General features: G+C 44.7%; 1 protein-coding gene across 1 annotated transcript in view; it reads left to right on the plus strand.

Moving 5' to 3' along the window:
* CARMIL1 (capping protein regulator and myosin 1 linker 1) overlaps positions 1 to 22969 on the plus strand; it is a 995540-nt gene that overhangs the window by 837793 nt on the left and 134778 nt on the right. The window contains exon 29 of the mRNA XM_085607022.1: positions 12124 to 12273. Within this exon, the coding sequence (XP_085463148.1) occupies positions 12124 to 12273 (150 nt within the window). The remainder of the gene's footprint in view (positions 1 to 12123; positions 12274 to 22969) is intronic.

Genomic DNA, 22969 nt, shown 5'->3' on the forward strand with positions numbered 1-22969 from the left:
CTGTGTCCCAAGTCGCTGCATCAACGCCAACTTGGTCAGGTGACTTGAGTCAGCTGCTGCCCCGTGGCCTTCATCCTTCAGTGTGGTCTTCATCTTCGACGTTCCTTCCGCGCCATGTCCACCCGGTCATTAAACGTACGCCTTTTTGCTTCTTTCTTCGTTGTCACACCAAGTTCACATGCACCCACCTCCATCAGGTGTGGCATTTGTGCCTCTCCCCTAGACATGAGGAAGCTACTTGTAAAGCCTGCATGTCCTTTCGATCGAAGACGCTGCATGACTGTAGAGCTCAATGTCTCAAGATGATCGGCCGCAGTCTCCAAAGACACCCCAGATCTCTTCGGTTCCTAAGACCTCAACAGTACATACAAGATTTATTTATTTTGTGTATTTTATATAGCGCGCAGCTACCCCAACGGTCTGAGTGAAAGCAGAGTGATAGTCCTGGGGGGGGTTAACAAAAGAGAAAAGTTTTTAGTGCCTTACGGAAGGGTAATTCTTCCTGGATCATCCTAATTGCGATCGGGAGTTCGTTCCAGAGAGTTGTGGCACAGACCTGGAAGGTTTTACCTCCAGAACGTGCTTTCCTGAATCTTGGTATGGAAAGCAGATGTTGGGAGTTGGAACGGAGGTTCCGAGAGTTACAGTAAGGACGTATACTAACAGAGAGGTAGGCCGATCCCCTACCCCTAGTTGCTCGATGGGCTAAGGTCATGGCTTTGAATGCAGCTCTTTGATGGATTGGTAGCCAATGTAATGGTCTACGATGAGGCGAAATATGGGTGCGTAGGGAAACCCCGCAGACCAGCCGAACAGCCGCATTCTGGACTGTCTGGAGCCGATGTAGGAGGCCCGCGGGCAACCCTAAATACAGGCCGTTCGCATAGTCCAGGTGAGATGTAATCAATGCCTGGACTATGGTTTTCCTGGTGTCACTAGGGAGATAGGTGATGAATTTCCTAATCATCCTGATCTTGGAAAAACAAGCGGCTGAAACGGTCTGTATTTGGTTGCTAAAAGAAAGATTTGAGTCCCACTTGACCCCTAGATTTTTTACAGAGTCCATAGGGACAGGGGGAAGGCTAAGTTCCTGTGGCCACCAGAGAGTTGCATCAAGAGGGGAGGGTTGATGGAAAATAGAACCTCCGTTTTCGCCGCATTCATGCGGAGGCAGTTATGGTCCATCCATTTTGAAATGTCCCGCAGACAATCCTTCAGAGGATCAAAAGTAGTCTGCGTGGCACTCTCATAGGAGAAAAGCAGCTGAATATCATCTGCATAGGAAGTAGCTATGATGCCCGACCTAGCAATGAGTTCAGCCAGAGGAGAAAAATAGACATTGAACAATAGTGGGCTCAAAGCCGAGCCTTGAGGGACACCCCATTTCAGGGTACGGCTTACAGAGGTAAAAGGGTGAGTATAGACTGCCTGGGTGCGAATAGACAAAAAAGAGGTCAGCCACTCCAGGGCCTTCCCCTGAATGCCCTTCGACCGAAGACGGTCAATCAGGATGGGGTGAGAGACGGTGTTGAATGCTGCTGACAAGTCGAGCAGCACCAGCACCGCTCTGAAACCCCCATCCAGTTTCCACCGCACAGAGTCGGCCATTTCTATAAGGGCAGACTCAGTGCTATGGCACTTTGTAAAACCATGTTGGGATTCATGAAGTAGGCCGTGGGATTCAAGAAAACCTCGGAGTTGTTGCTGAGCTAGCTTTTCAAGGACCTTGGCAGGGGATGGGAGCACAGAAATGGGTCGATAGTTCACCGGCTCTTTAGGATCTGTATTAGCTTTCTTTAAAATCGGGACCAGTTGGGCATGTTTCCAAGACTCCGGGAAAATTCCGGTTTTTGAGCGAGTCATTCCAGATGTAGTTGAGGAAGGGATTAAGAAAAGAGGCCAATAATTTATATTGCTTGGCTGGCCAAGGGTCAAGTGGTGAGCCGGAGCGGCATCTAGACAGTTCCATCAGTGAGTGTTCCAGTGAGATTGCCTCAAAGTCTGAAAAGGTGGAAGAAGACTCGATGCGGTCAGGTAAAGGCGTATCACTCCCTAGATCATTATTCTTGGGGAAGGTGTCATAGATCTTCGCGATCTTGTCTTCAAAGAAGTCAGAGAGGCGGGAGCAAAGGGCCTGAGAGACTGGAAGACACTGTTTAAGAGCCAAGGGATCTGTGAAAGTCTTCACTGTGTTAAAAATTTCCCTGGCCGAGCCATGCGCTCTATTAATTCTCTCCTCCAGGTAACGTTTTTTATGCTCAATTATTTTCCTACGGTATTCTTTGAGGGCCAGTTTATATTTAAGTTTTGTGTCAATAGAATAGGATGACCTCCACCGGCGCTCCAACAGCTTACAAGAAGATTTATATTTCCGAAGCTCGTCGGAGTACCATGGGGCGGAGGGAGCTGCTCGAAAGGTTTTAATCGGTCGCATAGGAGCGAGCGAGTCAATAGCAGAGGTGACCCAGCAGTTGAGGTTAGTCAGGCGTGAATCTAAATCAGGGGCGTCTTTGGGAGTGGTATTTACAAGATGTAGGGCAACACTGTCAGGGGAGATCTTACTCCAATTACGTCCTACCGCCTTAGGGGGAATTCTAGGTCTCACATGCTGGCAAAGATGAATAACAAAAGGGATAAAAAAGTGGTCCGACCAAATCACCGGATAGGGATCCTCAATCAGGATGTTTGAGAAATTCGAGCAAACAAGATCAAGAGTATGACCAGCTTTGTGCGTAGGTTGAGAAACCAATTGGCTTAATCCAGCATCTTTTAAACTAGAAAGAAAGTTAAGGCAAAGCTTGTCAGAAGATCTCCCATCAATTGCTGATAAGGGCACCTTCTTTCCATAGGACAACTCTGATTCCAAGATGGAGATGCAGGATATCACTCCAGGGCAGCTCGTGAGTACTTCGCCCCCTCCGCTTCCACCCCAACCACAGCACAAAGAGTTGCCTGTCTCTCCCCAATCAGAGAAAGACTGTTGGGCCACCACTGCCTTGGGGCCATGGTCAGCACCGGACGGCTTCTTCGGAAATGCCCGGCCTCGGTGCCCAAAAAAACTGCACAAGCCACATGCCTCTGAACCAACGCCTTCTCCATTGGGGTTGAGACGACCTTCAGAGCCAAAATCTTTGGCGTCAAAACACTGCTCCACCTCGGCGCCAAAAATAATAACTTCAGATCCGGGGTTGGAATCCTTCACTTCCGGCAGGCAGGCACATTCTTCAGAGTTTGTGGAACCAGTGCTTCAAAAGCTTCAAGAGGAGTTGGACTCACACCAAAAGCATATAATGATACATCCAGACACTGGTTGTATCATTGCTAGACCACCTCAATCAGGGAACCATCCAGCTAATAGACTGTTGTCATTTGAAGAAGCTTTGCAAGTCCCTGTTCCTCTGAAGCACACTAAAAAGGGCAGACAATGCCACAAGTCCAGTGCACATCAGCCTCCCCAGCAATGCCTGCTGCGCAACAGTCCATCACCACAGCTTTCTCCTTTTCAACCCACAACCGACTCGCCAGAGGGTTCCATTCACTCCTGCACATGGGAGGGAGGGACAGATACACATTTTCAATCACACCGCAGCATGAGCCCTAGAACTCATACAATGTGGAGCCACCTGCAGATACAGACCCAGATCTGTATCCAGCTATGCCCTCTCCCTCAGGTGAAACCACCACCTACCATGACTCGATAGGCATTCTGCCTTCCACACGGTTCCACTTCCTACCGAGCCTTTAGAGGATTACTTTTTATTCAAAACCCTTTCCTCTACTCAGCATTCGGCACAATATTTGCCAATGCTTAAAGGCATACTATGCTACACTATATATTTAGAGACCCTGTTAAGTCACGTGACAAAAAATATAAACCGTCACCCAGTGACCCCACATACATAAAAGAGCAACTCCCACCTAACTCATTAGTAAGTGCCACAACACATAAGCAGGCTAACTCTCAGATTCTGGTGAGGGGCCTCCATTAGATAAAAAAAGTAAAAAGATCAATGCCATGGGTAAGAGGGTGATTGCCCAGTGTGCCAACCATTGGAGAACGAAATGGAGGGCACCCTCCAATATCTCCCTGCGGAACACAAAAAGCAGGCGCACCAAATTGCCTCTGAGGGAAAGTTAATTTCAAACACCACAATTCTCTGTGCCCTTGATACAGTCAACATCACAGCTCGAGGCATGAATATAAGTAGCCTCCTTCATAGACATGCCTGGCTCTGAGTCTCAGATTTTAAACTTGAGGTTCAACAACAACGTTCGATGGGGAACACCTTTTTGGCCATCAAGTGGACTCCCCACTAGAAATAAATAAAGGATAATGAGACATGGGGGCATTGCAAACAACATTGCAATGTGGCTCCTTTCACTGTTCTTCTTATTGTGGAGGACCCAAAATCACCTCCCCTGAGACCTCCACCTCCTACCAGCGAACCCAGACAATCCTCCCCTAGAGGATCTACAGGGGCTCCTACTGGGGCAATAATTCCAAGGGGTTAATTTAAGGGCAGTTTCATCAAACCCTCCGCCACCACCACTAAACATTGACTTGCCAAGCATTCCCCCTGACCACACACCTGTCGGGGGTTGACTACAAGGGTTCTTTCCCGCAGGGCGGAACATCACCTCTGACCGATGGGTGTTGGATATTATCCAACATGGTTATTGTATGGAACTCACTTCCACACCTTCAAACATTCCACCTCACAAACACAAAGTTTTTAACAGAACATCAGCAGTTGCTCAGAGAGGATGTTCAGGCACTCTTGAAAAAAGGTGGCACAGAACCTTGCCATTACACCAGCAGGGCTCACTGGTCTATTCACTCTGTTTCCTTATTCCGAAAAATGACGAGTCTAATGCCAATCTGGGACCTCAGACTCCTAAACGGAGATATTCTGTCAGAGCACTTCCACCATGAATGAGACGCTGCCCACAAGTTGCTATCACCACCTACTTGGATGCATTTTCAAAACTAGGGAAGGAGGACCTCCCCCCCCCCCCCCAGAGAGAGAAGGATGGCCCCTTCTAGGTGTTGTGAAACCAACCATCACTTGAGTTTGCAGCACAGGAATCGGAGTCTCATTGTCTTTTGAGGAAGAGCGAGTGAGCCCAGAGAACCACCAGAAGGCAGGTATGCATTATGCCCTGCAATTGCAGTCAATGGAGTGCCACCACCAGAGATTTGTCCAGAATGTCTTTGAAATGGGACAACCAATTCATCTGCCATGGAAGAGGGAGTGCCATTTTTCATGAGACAGAAAACACATTAATTGATCCATTGGTGCTTAATTTGTGGCCCCTGGTAGGTGGAACATATGTAAGGGGCTGGGGTGCAAATGTTGATTTAAAACGTTGATCTAGGGGTAGGGTAGGTAAATCTGTTCAATGAGGCAAACCTTATGATGTAGGAATGAGGAAAATGGATGAGGGGGTAATGTCCTTGCAGCCCAGTGACTCCTGTAACCTGCAAGTTTCCCACTTTTCAATAAACACTCATCTAGTCACATAAAAATAGAAACAATAACATGTCTGCATTGCAGTTTCCTAAAGCCTGCAACCGGGCAGCTTGTTTAAAAAGAGGAATAAAGTGAGAGCAATGAGAACATGCAATGCTTGAGGTAGGAACTAATGGCCAGATGTACGACTATTGGATTTAGTGCCTCGCAATTTGAGACAAATTGCGAGTCACAAATTGCAAGGCATTAAATCCAATGTACAACAGTGTCAGAGACACTGTTAGCGATTTCCAATGGGGTAGCAAAATTCGAGGCTCATCAATATTCATGAACCACTCGCAATTTGCGACCCCATTGGGAATTGCCAGCCTAACAGGGATAGTGGCCTGCTGGGGTCAGCAGACCACCATGTCTGTGACTGCTTTTCAAAAAAGCAGTTTTTAGGTCTCACCTAGCGTTGCAGCCCGCATGCGTTGCTCGCTCTGCAAGGCTTCTTGTAATTGGGATTTTTGTTGATTTTAAGCCACGCCAATCATTCTGATTGGGTTGCATCAGCGTTTATGCTAAACGCTTGCTTCCCATTGAAAGGGAGGCGTTTTAGTCCCTCCTTGTTACCGCCTTGTCTCCTTTTTGCCCCGCCCTCCCGGATTGGATCTTTGACTTGCAGCGTTATGCAGTGTCCTTTAATTGCTGGGTAGGTACTTCTTTTTTACCATTTGTGTATGTTCGTTTAACATTGCGGTTGATTAAATACATAAAGGCTGTTATGGTATTTTGCGCGGTCCTCTTTCACTTTAGGGACTGCGCTTGCTTATTTAATGAATTTGCCGCACGCCGCTTTCACTTTTGCGGCTACTCTTAACCATTTGGATTATTTGGAGATTCCACGCGTTCTGCATGTGGTAAAAAGCAATGGGTGCTAGCTTGGTCATGGGCTTAAAGGGGGGCACACACTGGCTGTCTGTCACATGAGCGGCTTTCCTGGGGGTTTTAAGGGTCGTTCGCTGTGGATTAGTGGCGATCCACCCCTGTTCACAATGTAGGTCAGTCATGTACACAGAGGGTCACATAACAGGTCTTCATTGATTTTGGCTGTCTCTATTGGCAGTTGATGATTTTTCATACCAGTGTTATGTGCACACCTCCAATGACAACTTCAGGCATCACCTTGATTTAGATTGCATTGATTTTAATGATCAGGGTGAAAACAGTTTTGACAGGTTATGCTGTTTTTGCCAGACAGCTACATTGATGTCGATGATTCTGCAGGGTCTCTGAAAGGGAACATGGCGGCCTCCAAGGTAAAACATTACGGGCCCATCTGGGACTTCCAATGTGAGTGCAAATTTGACCCAAATTCAAGGAAATTAGGCAAATACATGCACCTCCCTGAAATATGTACTGCCTTGAATGGATTCTGGGGATCATTTGCAACAAGTATAATTTTATTAGGGGTTATTGATGCAAGTATCTATGTATACAGGGTTTATGACTGATGATGCACGTTAGATTATTTTTTATAACTGAGATCCCAGAGCAAACTACCTCCACACAATAACTCCGCCCTCCTCTCCCCCGAGGCAATTATAAGTTGATCTTGACGAAGGGCCCCAGGCAACCTTCGACGTAAAAAAAAACAGTCATTTGCAATGCAATAGGTTTAGCATTTACACAAGTTTAACCTGTTGTCATTGCAAATGACAATGTCTTTTATTTATGTTTTAAAAGCCAAAACATAAATAAAAGACATTGTAATTTCCAATGCCAATAGCTCTGTGAGAAGTCCGGCGTCCCGACAGACCGGAAACAGGAAGAGCCCGGGCAGAACACGCACCCACGTCTGGGAGCGGTCTAGCGGCACTGGGGAAGGAAACGGAAGTGTCCGTGACGTCACCCGCCCTGGACAAACAAAGAAGGCGGGACTCGGAAGGAAGGGTGTCCAATGGCGGAAGGAGCGGAGTGAGGACGACTGATGCGGAAACTGTAGTGGCGGCGATGACAGAAGAAGGAGGCGGAGTACTGGAGGAGCTGGAAAGGGAGAGAGACAACGGAGGCAAGACCGCAAAGGCAGCGGAGATTGCGAGCAAGCCCGGCGGCCCGGAGGAGAGGTAGGACGCCCCGGGTCCCTACGCCATGGCCCAAAGCATGGGTCATGGCTCAAGGCGAGTACCGTTAGGTGGGGCATTCTGGTGGGGGTGGTGGAGAGGTGCAGAAACATAGGGCACGGTATCTTGCTTTGGTGGTAAAAAGAAAGCGCCTGGCCCTCCCTCACTGCACATTTGGTTTTACCCTTCCCCACACGGTGTCTGGTGGTGGTGGCACATAGTGTACCTGAAAGCACGAAAAAAAATTGTTCTTCTGCTCTTTGTTTTCATTCCCTCCCTTTTCCTCTGAGTGCCCTGGGAAGACGTGAGAGCAACGCCTAGGACAGGACCGAATCCCGAGGAGCCCCGAGCTCGGCAGTTAAGAAGAACCCCTCCTGCAACCCCCTCTTCCGCTTCATGTGCTCCCCACCCGATGTACAGACCCTTGCTTTTGTTCTATTGAAAGGACAGTATTGATTCCATGGGATTATAGTATAAAAGAGTGCGAAAGTCACTATCAAGAAAAATAATAAAGTCCCAGAAGTCCCTGTACTATACGCGTGTGGTGTGTCTTTCTGCTACCCGAGTCCCCGTGCCGCATCCAACTTCAAACACACGTAAATGCAAGACTCATTGCATTGTAACTGCTTTTTTTTTTTTAAATGCAGTCCGTTTTCCCTAAAGGAAAACGGGATGCATTTAAAGAAGAAAAAATTAAACTGTTTCATTTCATTTTTAAGGGCAGGCAGTGGTCCCTGGGACCACTGCCTGCCTATTAAAAATATTTTCCTTTGCATTACCAAAGGAGAAGGTGTCCCCTGAGGACCCCTTACCGTTTGCAAGTATTTTACCACCCTTTTGAGAAGGGTGGTAAACTGCGACTGTTTTGCGACCGCAGTTGCGGTCGCAAAAGAGTCATACATACCTGGAGGACTCGCTATTAGAAAGGGAGGCCCTCGGGACGCCCCTTCCTAATAGCGACTCGCTATTCCTATTTTGCGAGTCACTCTCAAAATGGGAATAGTACATGGCCAACTCGTTTTTTGCGGTCGCAAAGGGGTCTGAAACCCCTCTGCGACCGCAAAAAACCGTCGTACATCTGGCCCAAAATCTCTTCATATTGGATTTTATTAACTTTTTCCAAACGTGTGTTTTAAGGCCTTAAGAGTTGTTACATTTTTCCAAGCCAAGGCCCATAAGCCTCATAAGCTGGCACAGCGTGTGGCTGATTGATCTAAATGCTATTAAAGCATCATTTATTCAGGGTGGCCCAGGACTCGTTGCAAGCCACTGGCGTCTTCATAGTCCATGCAAATAGCCTCTTCACCCCCCAGTCCGTTTTTTTTAAAATAACTTTATTTTGAATTTTCTGTACAATTAAAAAACAAAACTTAAAGATGGGAAAAGAAATCATCAGTACAAAAAATACAATCAATAGTGGGCATGAAGGTGCAGCAATGGACAATGAATATTGCAGAAGATTGCGCAAGAGAAAACGGATATTTACATCAACAGTGGCAGTCCAGTAACCCCAGTCCGTTTTTCTGCTTGATTTTTCCCTCCGAGAAATTGCCGACCCATCTAATTTGACTCCATAAGTAAATACCTGTTTGTTATATATGGACTGCCCACCTCTGCATTTAGGAGGAACTTTCATTCCATTCCCAGTTTAGAGACATTGCCTCTCCAATTACCACCGACAGGGGCATTACTTGTGCATCCCAGCTGTTCATCTGTTTGATTTCATTGAAGATGCATTTTTTACACCGTGAAAAACATCCATCAGTTAAAGTAAGTAAAAGTTGATTTCGGAAACTTCATTCCATAAAACTTACACAAAATAAAACAATGATTTAAGTACAATGTTACAAAATTGTTAAGATTAATTGTGATCAGTTTAAGACCTTATATAGCATAACTCTCTTTAAAAACAATAAAATCACAAGATGGCTCCCGTTTAAAAGAAATAGAAAGGGGAGCAGGCCCAGTAGCCCCACCTAAAAACAAAGTCAGATAAAGAAATATAGCCATGGAATACAGGCAAACAGTGGACACAAGAAGCAGAAAGTTCATGTGAGACAGACCAGAGTAAACACTACAGACCCATTGACGATCCCAGTGATTCATTTCCGCTTCCCACAGGATGATGGTGCACAGTGCTGGGTTGGTGCAGTGGCTTTCAGCCCAGAACAGGCCATGGCTCTATAGTCTAGTCATTAGAATCAACTCAGCAGGCTATTGGTTTCAGTTAAACTCGGAGAGGTGAAAATGCAGTGACTGCTTCAGGGGCGTCGAGCTGTTCACATCGGTGGATTGATTCTTCTTGTTTACTAACACATCAAGCTATAGAGCGCCTGGGTAAACTAGGCTGCTGAAAGATTGGCTCTATAATGGGAAAGGACAGATGCTTCTCGCTCTATTGAGTGCCAGCAACAGAAGAACAAGGCAATCTCCCTCCTGTGGAAACTGTAAATGGGAGAAAAGTGTGTGTGTGTGGGGGGGGGGGGTTCACTCCTCTTTTTAATAACACAACTCTCTCACTGGTAAAGGCCAGAGAAAACAAACTAGACGTGGGAAAGCGTTCTTAAATAGTCTTCCCAAACATTGATATGTACAAAAATAAAGTTTAATTATAGGTGTAGAATGAATACAATCAATGTACTCATTCAATTTTAGTTCATTGTAACGTTCACTATGCACATATAAATATATAAAACCACAACAAATCATTAGGTGTTTAATAATAAAAGCAAAGTCGTCATAGGTTTAAAATGACGACAGTAGAATAAAACATCTTTACAACATTTGTTATTAAAAAAAACACCTACTGTGATTGCTGTAGGTGCACCCAATTAATACAGTAAATCCCTAAGCTCCTTAGTTGATCTGGTGTTGCTCAGCACACAAGACCGCAAAAAAATTAAGCGGGGGACTAACCAAGTTAGGCAGAGTATGCAAGTGACATTGTGTCCCGTGACATCACACGTGGCGTCGCAGGATGTGAAAACATCACAACCCATGACCTCCCAGGTAGTGTCATCACAAGAAGTGACATCACATCTGAAGACCCCACACACATGTTTAGCAGGTCAATTTGAGCGCATTACAAGAAGTTTTTTTTTTAATATTCTGCCACAAAAAAATTGAAAACAAGGAGAAACATGACATTAAATATATTTTGCTCAATTGTTTGCAACGTCTGCATTTTAAAATAACGTATGGGGTTAAGACACCTGCTGTAGAGATCTTTGAGTGCTCAGAAAATCTCAGAATGCCCATTATAATTCAGAATAATAATGGAAAGATAACTCCTGAAGTTAATACATTTGGTGCAGAGATCTCTGTTCTATCTAGTTCCAGTTTTGACTCAAAGTAGCATAGTGGGTAATGTGTCTCCTGCAAAGCACATCATGTAATATGCAGATGACAGATTTTTATTTTATGTAGCTAGGTACGTGGGTAACTGCTTTTAACACAGAGATCCTTTTGTTACTTGTAGCTCATAAATTGTAATCCTTCTAATATAGGACAGTGAGCTATGAAGGACATGTGACTACTATAACTTGTAATCCTCACAGTTTTATGTAACACATCCTGTACATTGATTTACACACTTGTATGAATTTTTGTCATTGTACAATGTGTACATGTGATGCAAAGTGCTCTGACACCCTGCATCTGGATGAGAAGCACTATAAAAGAAATAAAACAAAATAGTGGCATTTATATTGTTATTTGTGTAAATACTGTGGCCTACCAGAACATCTGACTTTCTTATAGTGCATGCTTATCTCTCATATAGAAGGACTGAATAAAGTCAAAAGCATGCATGTCAATACTTTTTGAAGTGATAACATGCTGTATGCCTCTGCTTCCCCTTTATTGTGTTTCCATTTAGGTGTGAGGCTCCAGATAGCTCTCAGCCCGGATACTCCAACAAAAGGAGGCCTGATTGCCCCTTAATTTGGTCTTTGCTATGGGTCCAGCTGGAGCCTGATAAGTTCCCTCCCCACATGCACGTTGCTGCTCGGAGCGAGAGCAGACAATGTGTAGGCGCTGCTGAATGTGTCACTGTGTCTGAAAATGACACAGGGACGAGTTCATCATATTTCTTTGGGGGCCAACTTCTGGGCAGGGTAGACGGCATCCACCCAGTGAAAATAGTGGCTGGACGCCGTTTACCTGGGTGTACCCTCGACTCGTGCCCTGGTGTCTCTACAGTTAAGTAGTAGTTGTAATATCAATCTCCTAAGATGTTTATGGCAGTGAAGTCTAGTGTTCATTTTAGAATGTTCCCTCAAGTTAATTCAGGAAATTGACATACCCATGTAGACAAATATCCTTAAGGATTTGTTTTTTAACATGACACATGGATAAAATGGACACTAATTCCCTTATTACCTCTGAATTAATTGCTGACAGGATTTTAAGTTTAGAGGGCAATGTCTTTGATAAACCACGTTGATCCACACTACCGACCAGAGTCAGGGATGGCGGATGTGTGCCATTGTACACAAATTTGATTCCTTCGAAGAAACCTCTGTTGTAACTATGGTAATTTTATTTAGGCTGATCACCTGACCAGGCGGGGTAAACCCCTCCCACATCAGGAGTCCCTTGAAATTGAATCGGCAGAAGACAGACCCGTGAAGCGCACCACCATCACGATTGAAGATCTAACAGAGATGGAGCGTTTGGAGGATCTCGACACTTGTATGGTGAGTGGCAATTTGAGGAATTGGTGAAGAGCAAAGCTTACTGTTGCTTCATTAAAAAGCTTTGAACAGCTGCTTGAATTACAGACTTTTCCAGTGATGATATTGCATATCAGAGATGTGGGACATTAAAGGTTTTAGATATGGAAGACAAAGTAGAGAGGAGTTTTCTCTGTACCACAGCTCCTGCTTCACTCATACCTAGCCAGTGAAACAAGGTGACTCAAGCATTGGAGAGGATGCACCTGTCTTTTTTTCTGGCTTGGCTCACTCTGAGGCTTGAACATGGAACAGCTTATGAAGGGGTGTGACAAGTAACGTACACAGTGCAGTGATGCTGCTCACAGAGATAATTATCATTTTTCCGGGAAAATTGACTTTTACAGCATTCATTTACTTAAACTCCCTGTAATAAAAAAAAGTAATAAAACACTGATCTGGATAAAATAATAAACCGTCCAATGTGGTTGTGAGTTAGAGTACTAGAAAGAAGGGGCCAGGTGTACGAATAACTTGCCCTAAAATATAGGTCGCAAATTGCGACCAGTACTTTGTGACCATCAAAGGATTTTTTTAACTGACCTATGTACTATTAAATCAGTTTGTAAAATTCCGAATAGTGGTGGGTCGGAGTCTGAACTACCTCATGAATATTAATGAGGTAGGATGCAAATTGAAATTCACTACAATTGGAGGCCATCGCAGGGATGGTGCCTGATCGAGTCATAAGTCTGCCATGTCAACTTTGTATATCTCTTATTTATTTATTTTTTAAATGCAGACCGTTTTCCTTATAGGAAAGGGGGCTGCATTGAAAAAGAAAAGCCACTGCCTATTCCAAAAATGTTTAATTTGCAAAGGAGAATGGGTCTCAAAGAGATCCCTTTTCTTTTGTGAATGGGTCACCACCTCTTTAGAGATCTCTGTAACTTGTCAATGTTTTGCTACTGGATTTTGGTTGCAGAGCATTGATGCATAGCATACCAGTTCAGTATTTGTAAAAGAAACCTACAGCACGCCCTTTTCACATACTGAATCGGTATTCATTTGTAGTACCTTTTTCATAGTGATAAAACTTGTGCGACTCCCAAATTTGGATTAGTACATTTGAAAAAAGCTCTTTTTGACCACAGATTGTTCACCATTAGAATATCCTCAGGTGCCAAACTAGATCTGGAAATTTTCTTGGCAGAGCTCCTGCATGCCGCTAGATGGTGTAGAGTGGCTCTGCATTGGCATTGTTCTGCCCCGAAATGACAGAGCGGAGGCACATCGAAAGGCCACCTCTGTGTACCAATGTCCTATTTTTTCTTTCCACACTTTTGAACGTGGATTTAGAGCTCTGCTGCCTTTTTCGATGATTTTTCAGTTCAAATCTACTTAGTGTGCAAGGAAACAATGCTTCCAGCTAAAGCTACGAGGCTCAACCATGCCGTGACTGTCGGAAACAGATGTTGGTGATTGACCCGCATGAGGTGTGCCTTTTGTTTTGGGCTGAGGGAACAACTCAAAGTGGGGCGCTGAGTGTGCCCTCATCAGCCAGTAGGTGATCCGTGTCCATGAAGTGAAGCTATATGTCGCAGAACATCAAAAGAAGTAATGGTTCTCACATAAGTCCCCTTCCCAATCCAAGTCAGGTGCACATACCTGCTCCCGTTCTTGAGGTTGGTCCTGAGACGGATCATTTTTGCAGCAGAAATAATTAAGTAAGTCAAAGATGAAACACAATAAGGCAAAGCAGGATTCAATCCCATGCCACCTCTATCCATCAAAAGAGGTCATGAAGGAGATAAAGTGCCAATTGGGCTCTTTCACTGATCCCTGCTTGAGGAGCCAATTCTGCAACTGATCCTGATGTGCCCCAAGTTCTCTTGACCCTTGGTGACACCGCAGCAAGCAGAAGCATCAAAGCAGGCCTTGCTGCATGTTTTTGGCGCTCTTCTGATTTTCTCTGCCATGCCTTTGGGCCCCTAGGATCCACAGGAGACTCCAGCAGGGTTACTGCTCGCAGATCCATGATCAGCTATGACTGCGCCCCACAAACTGACCTAGGGTTCTGCACAGCATATGGTGCTGACTGCTATTCTGGCACTGAGACGTGTGCTGGTCCCTTCTTCATCGACACCGATACTGACTTTGCTGGCACCAATGTTGACTCCGATACCCAATCCTGAGCCAAATTCATCTCGACCCCATCCGAGGTCACACGGCAAATCTACTCCAGTGCACCTGTTTCTTGTACAACCTAATTCTGACAACAAAAACAGCCACTACTGCTATGCTATCCTAAGAGGCTCCATTATCATTTTGGTTCTGATTTGGAGGGCCTGATACCTACCCCGATTATGGGTTGTTGAGCCCCAACAGAAATGAGTACTTCCTTTACTATGGTAATTTAGAACACTGCTGAGATCCTGGACCTACTTCTGTCTTCTTCTTTTGAGGTTAAAACAAATGTTCTTACGTAAGTCCTGCAGTCTGAGTCAGCTTCCTCTGAGCCTTTACTCTCATTCAAGAAAGCTATCACTGATACTCTTATGGGCACCTGGTCTAAGCGTTACTCTTGCCCACTGCTGATCTGGTAGATGGTCCTATGGACAGACTGTTACTAGGTGACCCTGATATTCTTACGCAGCAACCTGCTTGGAGAATCTGGTAGTCCATATTGCACCAGCAAGGTGAGCCCTAATTAATTCCCTAAGACCCCTTGACAAAGAGTCAAAGGGGATTGAAGTATTCGGTAAACAAATGTTCTCATCAGCTAACTTAGCCTTGAGGTCTGTAAACACAGTTTGCCTGCTAGGCCAATATACAGACACTCGCTGAGACATGGCAAGAGAGATCTTACTGGTGGTTGTGGAAGAATTTAGGGTCACCTTGGCTTAAACCATTCAGGATGGTCAGTATGCAGCCAAATACATCGTTTGTGCTGGCCTCGATGCGATTGACTGCTTGGGGCAAGCAGTCAACACCAGTGTGGTGCTCCATCTTTATGGATGGATAGTGTGTACTGGGTTTTCAAGAGATATGCAGGCATGCTTTATGAATGTGTCTTTTGTTGAATACTGACCATTCGATGAAAAAGATGAATCTGCCTTCAAACGTTTTAAGGAAATTTGGGCCACAACACATTATTTAGGCCTCGCTACCCCTACTAGACATTTTTCCCACCAGTTTCGGCCTTTCCAAGGTTATTCAAGGGGGTTAACATACAGACAGTGCCAGGTTCCTTCACCCTTGCAGCAGTCACCCCAGTCCTTTTGTAGGCGGGGATAGGGATCACATAGGCACCATACAGGTTCCTAAGGTTACAGATCTTCCCTGTCCTTTCTCTTGCGGCATCAGCTTTCAAGTCACTTTAGTTGGCCCTTAGTGGTGCATACCATGCTGTGGGAGGCAGGATCCAAAACCTTCTCCCAAGATGGAGTCCATCACACCTGATAGATAGTCTTCCAGAATATTCTCAGTGCTTTTCCCTTCCATTCCCTTCTGACCCACCACAGCTTCCTCCCACATCAGAGCATCTCTCTGATGAGCACCTTTCTATCTTGCTGCTAGAGGTGCAAGCTCTACTTTCCAAAGGAGCCATCCAGAGGGCTCTGGCCTTGGAGATGGGGACAGGTGGTTAGCCCGGCTATTTCCTCTACCTGATGAAGGCCTCCATTCTAGTTTAGATTTTTAGGATGCGTGTTATCACGTACCTGCCATGCCATCCCATTGATGACGCCTGCAGTTCATGGTGGGCAAGGAGTATTTTCAATTTGCCATGCTCCCGTTCAGCCTCAGAGGCCCTGCTTGGGTGTTCCTGAATGTGATGTTGGTGGGCACCGCCCATCTTAAGAAGTTGAGAAAACTGGTTTTCCCTACCTCAATGAGTGGCTGCTGAAGGTAGGACCACCACAGTCAATCGGGTACAACCTCCAGACGACGGCGAACATACTGACATCATTGGGGTTCATCGTGCTGAAGTCACAACTTACTCATTCGCAGAGGGTTTCATTTATAAGAGATGTCTTGGATACTGTGCAGTTCAGGTGCTTGCCTCTGTTACAACTAGTCCAGGATATTGGGCTATAATCCAGATGCTTTAGCCTCTGCCCTAGGTCTTCACTAGAGTGGTTCTGAGGCTTCTTGGTCTGTTACCCTCCTGCGTCCTGTTTGTTGACTCTGCTGGGTGCCATATGGCGTCATTAAGCCCCCCCCCAAAAAGGTAACCTGTTGGATTCCATCCATGTTTCAGATGATACTGCAAGATATCTGCAGAGGTGGCTGCTCAACAACAATTGAAAAGCAGCAGACCCCTCTCCCTGTCCTGCTCCCAGCTGATGATTGTGATGGATGTGTCAATAGTGGGTTGGGGAGGTCATCTGGTAGAGGTGGAAATCAAAGAAGTCTGTTGTCCATTGGAAACCTGGCCCCCCTCTTTATGTTCTAGTTGCAGGCAATCCACCTGGCACTAAAGGCCTTCCTGCCTTCCATCACAGGGTAGCTGGTGCAAGTCGTTATGGACAACACCACCGCCATGTGATAATGCAGCAGGCAGTACTGAGAATAGTCCTTGGTCCTGTACCAAGAATTTCTGGAGTTGGCTGGGTTGTCAGGGCATCACCTGGATTATGACCCACATGGCGGGATATTTAAATGCTAGAAAGGACTAGCACATCCAGCGGCACCTGGTGGATCACAAATGGTGACTTAACCCTGACGTGGCACTGGCACCTTCCAACAGCAAGGAGAACCCTGGATGGATCTTTTCGTCACCATTGAGAAAGCGCAGTGTCGAAACTTATGTGTGTTGAAGTTTCCAAGAATGCATTTCTCTTGGAGACACATTCCAACTAGAGTGGAGCACAGGAGTCCTGTATGCATTTTCACCTCTGCTTCTCCTGTCCTAGTTTCTAATGATGATCAGGAAAAATCAAGCCCAGAACATCCTAGTGACTCTGGATTGGTCCTGGAAAGTATTGTACATGACACTTCTGATCATGAGCCTCTGTCCTCCAATTAGGCTACCACTTCGGGAGGATCTTCTGTCACAGCAGCAGGGCAAGGTTCTACACCTGAATCTGTGCAATCTACACCTCAATATTTGGAGATTAAGACATGGCAGTTGACTACATTCAATCTACTACCTGAGGTAGTGGATGTAATCCTTGCTGCCAGGCGTCCATCTACAAAAACCATTTACGCCAGGTACTGACCACATTTTTTACCTGGTGCGGAGTCCACAACACAGACCCTTTCCTGAACAAACTGCTGGATGCTTTGCATTTTTTTCGTTTGGCCCAGCAAAGTCATGCAGCGGAGAGTATTGAAGCTTATTTATTGTATTTTTAACCTTGTTTGCATTTGACAACCAACGGCCATTGTTTAAATTGCCAAATGCGATTCGGTCTATTAAAGAATTTAAGGCGCATGTTTCCACCAGCACCATTTGTGATGCCACAGTGGGACAGTAAATTTGGTCCTGACATTCCTCATGTGCACCTCCTTGAGCCAATACACAGCAGCTGCTCGCTGTGCCCTATACCACCTTTTTTTCTGGACCAGCTGTGGCTGAAGACCAGAGTGGCCTTCTTGCTGAAAGCTGTGTCTCCTTTTCACGTTGGATAATACAACAGTCTTCCACCCTTTTTTGCCATGTTTCAACCCACAAAAGGAACTAGATCCCTCTGAATGATGTCTCAGGTCTCCGATAACACATGACGACATTGCAGAGTGCTCGATAATCGTTGATGTCACCAAAGGCCCTGCCCTGCTGATATTTCTTATTGCCAGTGACATTTTGACATCTGGTTTCACAGGGTGATCAGTGGCAGAAAGAAGTACTATGACTTTCAAGTGGGAATTAATTTTATCAAGGCCAAGTATTATATGAGGGGTCTCGTGACAGTGGGAACTATGGGGAAATATAGGGCAAACAGTAGAAAGGCATAACAAACATGGGAGGCAAGTGCATATAAGGGGAAATATGGGGTTAGTATAGATGCAAACGTGTAATGGAAGGGAAAACATGGGGCACAGAAGCATGAAGAAAGTTGGAGAGAATTATAATACTCTGAGTGAAGTTTGTGCGAGGTAGATGTATTTGTGAATGTTTTTCTGTCTGTAAGTATGTGTATATTTATGTGGTATGTTTATAGCTCAAATCCTGCCAAAACATAGTAGGGGCTGTACAGGCGCAAAGGTAATGATACCTTACGTAAGTCGTTGGAGGGGAAAGCTGAGTTCTGAGATTTGTTTGTATGTGATGATTTTCTTGCATTAACCTATTTAAATGCATCTATGGGGAAGATTCTTGAAAGGCAGGTATATGTTCCGTTCTTGGAAATATCAGGAAGGGAAGACATGGGGAAGGATTGACGCAAAGTATGTGTTGCATAGGGGGAATCGCGCATAAGAAAGAATTGTGAAAAAGCACAGGTAACCAAGTTGTACACAATAGAAAACACTGCAGGCATTCAGTAAATATAGGTAAGGAGCCACACATGGCAGGTATAAGACAAGGGAAAACAGTGTCCAGGTAAAAAACGGTGAACAGAATGGGCAGCATTGGGAAGTTCTTACATGAATGGAAAATGGGAGCAAGTATAGGCAGGCAGGTAGTATGGGAGGCAGGTGACTGAGACCTCACCCATGGAGCAGCTGCAAGGTTTACAACAAGGCGGGGGCTTGCAAAGAGGGCATTAAGGAGAGCAACATGTGAGGCATCCAGGAGGAGGGAGGGCAGTGAGAGGTTAGAAAGGTTTTTGATAGTACAACTTGAGGTACTGAAAACAAGTATATGCCTGAGACAGGTCAGAGCTGGAGAATATGGAACTTTTCCCCACTGTTCACGGGTGTTCATCTTAATTTGTGGCTCTGCTAAATTGTACCCACTGAATTATCGATTGTAAACTGGTGATAGCCATTGATATGACATTCTGATAGTTTATAGATCTTTGGTCAAAATCCCCACACCTGGTTCCTAATATCTTGACATGCTCAAATGTTGTGAGAGGGATATATATTATTGTAAGGATTGGACAGCTCTCCTTGCCTGACGTTTTTCCTTTGTCCTAGAATACCTCTGTGAAATAAATATACAATAAAATATATATCCCTCTTTTGGGTGATGTCTCAGTCACATACCTCCTATGCAACCTGTCTACCTATACCTGCTCCCATTTTCTGCTCATGTATACCTGCCCATTCTGTTCACAGTTTTTGTCCTTTTTTCCCTTCCGTTACATGTCTTCATCTATGCTAAATCCATATTTCCTCCTAAACACACCTGCCTCCCATGTGTCTTCCACCTGCTTATTGCTTGCCCTATGTTTCCCCATAGTTCACCAGCCTTACCACTGTCAGTAGATCATTCATATGATATACTCTTGGTATACTCTGTATTTCCCCCTTTTTGGGTGCATATTGAAGAGTTTCTCATTTTTTTTTTTTGCAGAGTTTTATATAGCGCGAACTTGACCCGAAACGGGTATCAGAGCGCTTTACATAGCACCAGTTACGTTACATTAGGACACACATTCATTTTTGTTAGGCACGGGGAGATTACGTGATTTGCCCAGAATCACAGGATGTTCAGCGTCATTGGCAAGACTCGAACCCAGCTCCCCAGATTAGAGGTTGACCGCCCTAGCCGTTAGGCCAATACCATGGAACCCCCAAAAAGGCAATCTAATACTTCCTTGTGACCTCTTGGTGTGACTTTTGACAGGAGACACCCTCAATTTTTAGTCTTAGCCTCTAGTTTCCAATGGGTAACCCTCACCAGTTAGGACATTTACCACAGTTCTGGCGGGTGGGGGCACAGGTGTAATGTTTGGGGGGCAGTACGTTAACCCTCGCGTGATACCTTCAGGCATCCACATCTACAGTTAGTACTGTACCGTCATGTAAACTGTGGCCCTTAGAACTTCTGAATATGTATAACTAATAATTGCGAACATCCATACTTGTGGCGATGGATCAACTTTGATGAACCTGTCACTAAAAGGCCAAGGGCAAAAGACTAAATATATCTTGTTCAGTTAGTAACCTTTTTACTAATCTCGTGTAATCCGCGGGCCTTCATTTTTACACGAGTCATGATTTGGTTTTGACCGCCTGTGAAAAAGTTATGATTGACCGTTTTTGGGGTGGTTCCTCTCTTTGGGATTAGCACTAACATGCGATTGTTTTTTTTTGCAAAAACAATTTTTATTGCATTACTCAGACACAGTTGACATCCACAATGTTCATCTGGCCAGTGGCCGCCATCCGCATATAAAACCACGTCCAAGTACAATCTGGGCCACTTCCACCTACCAATGCGCTGTCCCCAAACCCTCCCCTGAACGAATACATCCCCCCCACCCACATGTCAGTGTGCCGAGATGACAACTACCAGGATAAACCTCTCTCAGAAGTAGCCGTGTTAGGAGCCTCGAGCCACCCCCCACCACCACAGACAGGCCCCAAGCAGAAAGGAAAAGGAAAGCCCCCGGCCCCCATGAGCTAATCAGCTAGCCTCCCCCACCCCTAGGTTCCTGCCGGGTGCTCCAGTGCCGCAGGGCCCCCCTCCCCCTCTATTCCCCACCCCTGGAGATCAACCACTAGTGCTTCCCATGCCCGAGCCATGGCCAGAGCCTTGTAGCACTAACATGCGATTGTTGTACACAAGTTTAATCTTCATACTTCATTTTAGGGCTACTCATAATTCCATGCTCATTAACATACATACCAAGTAAATTGTGTAATTGGATAACTTTTACACACTAAATTAAATGCTTAGTGTCTGAATGACTGAGATCTTTTGAAAAAAATCTGAAATCTGCTCTTCCCATGTTTTGAGGGGATTTTTGGCTTTCATGGGATTCACAAAAAACCCAGAGGTTACTCCTAGAAACCTACTATTGTTGCAGATTTCTGGTAATATCTTCATCTACTCGAAATAGGATTTTGAGCTAGACAGCTAACCATCTAAGAGGATGTCCATTTGCACATTTAACGTATTTATTCTCCACAGAAAAAAATATTTCTCAAGATTTCTAAGAAGTTACTATGTTCACTTCGACCTCGTGAAATTTGAGAGTGTTCCCTGACTATTTCCACTGTGGAATCATAATTACTCCAAACTGGTTGTGTAACTGGAGTAGTATTTCCACACTAGGGTTGATCATGTGAAATATCTGTGAAGGACCCCAAGCATGTCAGTTTTCCACCACATGTATTGCCTCCAGGGCCGGACTGGGAATCCAAAGCAGGTCAGGCAAATTTTCTCAGACCAGCCCTGAATGTCTAGTAGCAAGGAAGCGCAGCGAGCAAGCCTGACCTCTACAAGGTGGGTTTGGGGGCGGTTTGTTGTACCCCCAGAAACATTTGGGGGAAAATGGCAAAAATTATGCATTTCACAGCATATTTTTCAATATATAGTCAATTGTGTTAGCTTTTAAGGCACAATAAATGGCGGCCTTACAGGGTACCAGGATAGGGCAGTCTTTGTTGGGGCCCTTCGATTCCCTCACTATCACCCTTGTACAGTGACCCTCCTCTCTCCCTAGCCCCTCTCTCTTACATGTATTTCATTTGTTTTATAGCTCCTCTCATACCAGTGAAGGTTGTCAAAGAACTTTACATAATACACAGAGACAATGAATAATGTGTATAAATCAGTTTATAGAAAATGTTACATAAGACAAAGGGGGCAACTACAAGGTGTAGGATTCACATTCCATCCGTATTGGTAGGCATTTTTTTAGAGTGCTTGGTCTGGAGAAGCACAAACTCAGGATTCAGTCAGTCAGTCAGTCAATTATCTTTATTCGATTATTAAAAATCATAAAAGATCGAGCAAAAATACATAACAACATTTCATCAGATCATTAGATTTGCATACAATTATCAAAAAAAAAAAAAAAAGAAACATTAAATTTATACAATAAAACATACATAAATATTTTAAAAAGGATAAAAAAGAAGGGTTTATTAAAAAAGAGAGGAAATTCATTTTTCTGAGATAAAGTGCCTGTGCCTTATTTGGAACTTATTTAGACGTGCTCCTGCCACTAGAAAACTAGCGACAGCGAAGGCTACTTTTGTATTAGGAAGAAGTTGCAAAAACAACAGGGCTGGTTTTACCTGAATGAAGCCCTGAGTACGTAAAATAGGGAGCAAGTATCTTTTTCTAATCTCAGTATAATGACCGCAAAACATAATAAAATGCATTGTGTCCTGAACTGAGAAACAATCGCAATCGCATGGTTCAGCGTCATCAGGTCTGGCCCAAGTTTCAAAATTACCCAATATAAAGTGAATTAAGTCGAAACGAAATCTCGTTAAGAGAAAACGATGGTAAGGATTTGTTACCCAAAGAAGGTATGGTTCCATTCCAGGGACAGAGGTAAGCAAATAATGTTTCCTTACCATGGGTTTTTTTAGCTCTTGTACTTCCCTTTCCAGAGCATATAGATTTAACAGGGTGTTTTTAACTAATTTTAAATCTTCGTGAGTTATTTCATCTGGAGATGAGAAGAGCTCCGGACGGCCTGCTAGGGACAGCTGAGTTCTCACATATCTTACCCATGGGATTTTAAGTGCTCTGTCCAGGGCTAAACAGTCTTTTAAAATGATGTGATTTAATGTGAGCTCCTGGTTAAGCCAGGTTTTTAGCCAACCAATCACTGGGGCTAATTTTAAAGTATCAGATATGTAGCCCAAGCCT

This window comes from Triturus cristatus, chromosome 5_2, assembly GCF_964204655.1.
Source record: "Triturus cristatus chromosome 5_2, aTriCri1.1, whole genome shotgun sequence".
NCBI classification, from domain to species: domain Eukaryota; kingdom Metazoa; phylum Chordata; class Amphibia; order Caudata; family Salamandridae; genus Triturus; species Triturus cristatus.